General features: G+C 32.3%; 1 protein-coding gene across 1 annotated transcript; it reads right to left on the bottom strand.

The window, feature by feature from the left end:
• Positions 1-950: 950 nt before the first annotated feature.
• Positions 951-5,156, bottom strand: LOC136986231 (serine/arginine-rich splicing factor 5-like). Its single transcript, XM_067283722.1, has 8 exons — positions 5,071-5,156; positions 4,059-4,333; positions 2,937-3,018; positions 2,107-2,237; positions 1,898-2,026; positions 1,671-1,783; positions 1,433-1,582; positions 951-1,219 (listed from the first exon to the last, which is right to left on the bottom strand). Exons 2-8 carry the CDS (start codon positions 4,303-4,305, stop codon positions 1,142-1,144), a joined length of 930 nt encoding a protein of 309 aa, XP_067139823.1. The 5' UTR covers positions 4,306-4,333; positions 5,071-5,156; the 3' UTR covers positions 951-1,141.
• Between the last annotated feature and the right edge of the window lie 640 nt (positions 5,157-5,796).

Here is a 5,796-nt window from a genome sequence, read left to right as displayed (position 1 = left end):
AATGTATTTTTAAACTAATCGAAAATAGCAATTATTTTTAACAATAATATAGTCAATTTCTTTTCTTTTCTTTTTAAATACAACGACAATTTTATAACCAGACAACAACTTTATTACATAAAGTATGATAATCTGCAATTTATTTATTTATTTATTTATTTATTTTTTGACACAGTCACAACACGTGAAGAAAAGTGTCACAGTTATATAGTAAGGCAACATCGATGCGGGGAACTAGCTGCGAAAAATTGATCGATAATTCAAATATCCCCCAGGGAGATGTGCTATACGTCATCACATACCATAAAAGGCAAAATTGGTTTAAAAAAAATAATAATAAATAAATAAATAAAAAAAACAATTGAAAACAATCAGATGAATTTCTCTAAGGCTATTCTTCTGTTTATCTATTTAGAAGGCTAATTATACGGACAAGAAGAGAAAGATTTTTAAAATTCGATCTGACTATTTAGGTTTTATACATACATATATATATATATGTATATATATGTATTAATTTATATACTGTACATTGATATGTTGGGATATGCGCTATATATGGTAATGATGTGGTGAGAGGGGGAGGAAAAGAATAAAAATAAAATGTTTTATCATCTTGAATGATAAATTGTGCATGAATAAGATATGCATTCTTTTTAGGAATTCTGTAGCAATTCCGATTATCTTGGGAAGACATAGACTGATTTTATAGGCGATTTAACTTCCGCCATATTGTTTTTTTTTCTTTTTTTAAACCGTCAATTTACTTCACAAACATAACATTTAAGACAAAATATGTATTTTTTTTTTTTTTTATAATTATACCTAAGAATATACTATATATATCATATATATATATCGTTTATCTACCCGCTTAATATATAATCTCTATATATATGTTTTCTCTAATAGATATATATATTTATACATTAATCTGACTAGAATAATCCAGTGGTCCTGTGCTCCATAATTGGTTGGCACTTTAAGAATTAAATCCTGAGAACGAAAATTGACAGACAATTGGGAAAAGATTTTTTTTTCTTATTTTTTGGTTTTTTTTTTCATGGATTGAGCAAAATTTTGTCCTCGGGTCCATGACGGGATATATATATATCTTAGGTAAGTGTAGATTTTAGTTACATCACCCTTGTTCCACCATAATCTCCAGATCGTTGGTATCGACCGCTTTTTCTTGAGTCAATTCGCATAAATTGTTTTCCTGGAATGAGAATTGAGATGAGAAAGAGATCTAGAAAATGTCTCAAACTTATCTACTTACGCGTATTGTCGTATTGAGAAAGGGATTTATCTACTTACGCGTATTGTCGTATCGAGAAAGGGATTTGTCTACTTACGCGTATTGTCGTATTGAGAAAAGGGATTTATCTACTTACGCGTATTGTCGTATCGAGAAAGGGATTTATCTACTTACGCGTATTGTCTCCGGCGGTGATTGTTCCCATTCGTTATCGTCCAATCCACTCTGCGTATCCGAGTTGACAGTTTCTTTGTTGAACTCGCCAGATGCTAAGCTTTCGGATGTTGAGGTCTGTGTCCCGTTTTCCGCACCTGTCAGAGTCATCTGCGAGAAAATTAAAAAAAAAAAAATGTTCTTATTATATATATAATGTAGTATAACACGATCACTTAGTAGACTGTACTGTACTTACGTTTGTATTTTGATAAATAGATATACCGTGGCATCCTTGCACGTGTTGAATGAGATCCCACCATGTCGAACATTTGGTCTGGCAGTGGGCACAGTTAATGTTTTTAGGTGAATCTACGTGGGGAAAAATGTAATTTAAACGTAAAGTAAAACAAGGCAGGTCTGTAACAATGTGTTTTGTTTAGATTACACACCGAAAGAGGGGGGAGGGAAAAGAGAATTCTTTACCTGTAGAAGAGCTATGATGACATTTACAGGTAAACCTTAGCTTGCAGCTTTGTTTCTTGTGCTCAATTAACTTCTGAAGACTGGAAAATAGCTCCTTGCAATTGCCACAGATGAGTATGTCAGAATTGTCTGCAACGAGATATCTGGCGGTCAAAACTCTTCATAAAATAGAGAACGGGAGCTGATTTCTTCTTCTTTTTTTTTTTTACCTGATTGATAGCTCTTGGGGTGAATTAGCGGTTCTCTAGACTTTAGTTTCGGCTTTTGCACAAATGGAACTGATGTCAGTTCGGTTCTGGGTCGTTTGACCGGAGGCATGGCTTGTCGGGAAAACAAATAACTGCAATTAGAAAAAAACCATTTCAGTCTGACATCTTACGTGTTTTTTAAGTTACAAATCTGTTTTGCTCGATTAATTATTTGAGATTTAAAACAAACAAAGCTATAGTTGAATAGAACAAAAGCGAAAAAACACTCCTCAAATGTCATGTCACATTATAGATTATATATATAAATAAATAACAATATTCTCGGTTTATATAGGCACACGATGAAGGTTACCTTCTTCAATTTCTATATATAAATAGATTTTTTTTTTTTAAATTCTTTCCTTCGGTTAAATCTTACTCGTCGCGAAAATTGCTTATAATCGTAGGAGGAGAGGGAAACGTCGGACACATGTCGTTAAGCGAACCGGAAGTAAATATCCGATTCCGGAAATCGATCGTCTACCTACTCCACATCGTATTAATGGTGTCGTTTAATTGCTGTCATTCTAGTTGTAGTAGTAGACAGGTAAAAATTCACCGAGACTTTTCGAATCTGAGTAATTTAAATACGACACTTTAAAAAAAAGCCAGCCAACCTGCAAAAGTTAAGCATTTTTAAACGTAGTTGACGCTGTAAAAAAGTCATATAAGTGTAGCCGTGTAGCGATTTTATTTTTTTATCTAAAAAAATACATCAAAATACTTTTAAAAAAAGAGAGAGAGAGAGAAAAAAAAAACTTTTCTTTACCAAAAAATCATATTAAACTTACTTGCTTGAAGGATTCAAAAGCTGATTATTGGACCTTTTCCGAACAACTTGGTGTGGCTTTGGTTCCAAGACCATGTTCACGTCTGCAAGGGTCATATAGAGGTCAAAGGTCATAGTGGCGACCTCACAAAATGACGTTCAAAATATTTAAGAAAAATACTTGTTAAAAATTGGGAAAAACAATTACTTAAATGAATGTCCACGCGTTAAAAAAAGAATCCTTTTTTTTTTAACCCTCAAAAATGTCTTGGTAGAATGAAAGCTCAGCCAAGTGTCGCTAATGCTGTATAAAAGCTCTGTCGATATTAGATTAATTTGTTAAAGTTACGAGTGAAAAATTTCTATTTTTAATTTTAGCTGTGGTTTACTCTAGAGCTTTGAACTGGTAAGCATCGAAAAACGTATGTACTATTACAATTCGTAAGCTCCCACTGCCAAAAATAAGTTGTCATTTGTCAGCTGCCTTCGCGTCACGCTGACGTCATTAACATACCAACTTTTTATATGTATAAAATGTGTTTTAATTAAGTACCTTTCGTATATTTAGAAATGGGAAAACTTACCCACAGTCGTGACGCTCTATTTGAACTTTCCCTACTGTAACGCATGCGTTGCACGAAGCTATTTTATGAGCGATGTGTTGAGTGTCTTTCGATGTAAATGGTTGAATGGCTATCGGCAGCGCAACGGAACCGTTTCATTTGGCATTTTGCCAAATTGACAGCTCCCCAACCCGACAAAAAGAAAAGGTTCCGAAAGAAAGAAAAAGCAACGAAAAATATTTAGATATGTTTGTCCGACCACCACTGTTGTCTTTTAGCCAACGCTTCTTTTTTTTCTTTTACATTTATACTAATTTTAATATCGTCATACCTTTCACGGGAATCGTAAATGTTTAAATATATTGAAGAGTGATGAAACTTAACGAAATCCAGAAGACTCCTCGTTATAGATGTGTAGCGACAGCCTTCGGTGATCTGAATAAGTAGGCCTAACGACTACTGTATTTCTAAATAACGGAATCTATTACTGTGTAAGTTAGTGTGTAAATTTAACAATAAAGGATAGGAGATTTAATTCGAGAAAAAAAAAACAACAAAAAAAAACCTTGGCGTCATCTCACCTAATACCTGTCCAGCAACGGTCCTGCCGTCTTCCCCCATTACGGCATTTCTTGCATCCCATGTATCTGTGAATTGTACGAATGCATATCCCTTATGCATCGATATACCTCTTATTCTTCCGTAACGTTGGAATATATTTTCCAATTCTTCTTTGGATACCAGATATGTATTTAAATTTCCCACAAATATCCTTGAATTGATAGCATCGGGATCGGTACTATTTGTCTGATTGCCAACTCTCGTCATGGCTGACCAACAATCGACTGCAACGCCACTGCGTAAGAAAATGAAACTATCATTTCCTTCAGTTAAAAAAAAAAAAAAAAAAAAAAGGTTGTTTTTATTATGCAAATTTAATTTATTATATTATTAAACTAACCTCTATCGAATAATCTATGCTTTAATTTGTTGGTAAATGTGTAAATTTAATAATAAAAATCCGTAAAGTGGGTCAAATATGTAGGGTTATAACAGAAGAATGTAGAAATCTCATTAATATATATGTATATATATATAAAATTTACATTTCTATGAAAAGAATAAAATTCCGTTCTGTGTAAAATGTTTCGGAAGAAAAGGAACATCTCTATAGGAGAGAATTTTAAAATAATATAACAGAACTGTTGTTCGAATCGAGGACGATAGGCTAAGATAGATGGGTAATAAAATATGAAATGCGGCACGTAACAAGAATACACAATAAAACACAACGTCCGTATATATTAGACAAAATAAATAAATATATACAATATATACGGCCATATATATATATATTATATTATATCTTATAAGACTTTGTCACCGTGTAGTGTTTAAAAATATATGAAAGCAAATACTAGAAATTAATGCGAATATTTGACAGCGTAGCTTTAAAAGTTAAGAAAAATAATATAGGCTAATCCGTATAACAGGGGAGGGGGGTGTTAACGTAAAAATTCGAAGGAATGATAATTAGTTATTTAAATTTGTTATTAAATATACATATTTGGGAATTGTATAAAATATACTCACCCAGTCAGAAGAGTTACATGTAAACCCGACCGCCTTTCTAGCGGCACAAGGCGATGATGCTCCTCAAATGCAGGATCGCGATCTGTCTTTTCTGTCCAATAGTAGAGTAGGTCACGTGTTTACAGGTAGCCAATATCGAAGCAGTAAGCCAGACTGAGTGGGTGTCGGAGAGAAACATTACAAAGCTTGTTAATTGGTTTTATAAAAAATAAAAAATAAAAACTTTTTCCTTCAAGAGGATCGATCGTACTTTTGAATTTCTTAAAAAAGAAAAAAATAATAAATAAATAAATAAATAAAAATCCGTAACATTTATTACGGTGATAAAGATTATAAAATAATGTTTTAGATAATATTTTATCAATGGTTATTACGTAATAACTTATTGAAGAAGAGAATTACAAGAAATATTTTGTATTAAAAATGTAACTATTGACTGAATCTTGTGTGTTTTTCCCCCCGCGTATGTATGTATGTAACTGAATTACTAGTGGCACCATCTAGTGCCGAATAAAAAATAAAATTATATAAAAATTAAAAAATTGGTTACGCGAATGACAAAGAAATATATATATATATATATATTGAATTATTACTCTTTACTTTAACCGTAAAATATAGTTTTCTACTATGGATATACAACGGCCATTACACGTTATTGATTTTAGTCGGTTACAAGGAAAGATGTCAAAAACTTAACATAAAAAGAATTGCCTTTGGGATTTG

This window comes from Centruroides vittatus, unplaced genomic scaffold (assembly GCF_030686945.1).
Source record: "Centruroides vittatus isolate TY-2023 unplaced genomic scaffold, ASM3068694v2 contig_1213, whole genome shotgun sequence".
Lineage (NCBI taxonomy): Eukaryota > Metazoa > Arthropoda > Arachnida > Scorpiones > Buthidae > Centruroides > Centruroides vittatus.
The sequence above is the reverse complement of the archived record's forward strand: the minus strand, read 5'-3'. Positions and strand labels throughout refer to the sequence as shown.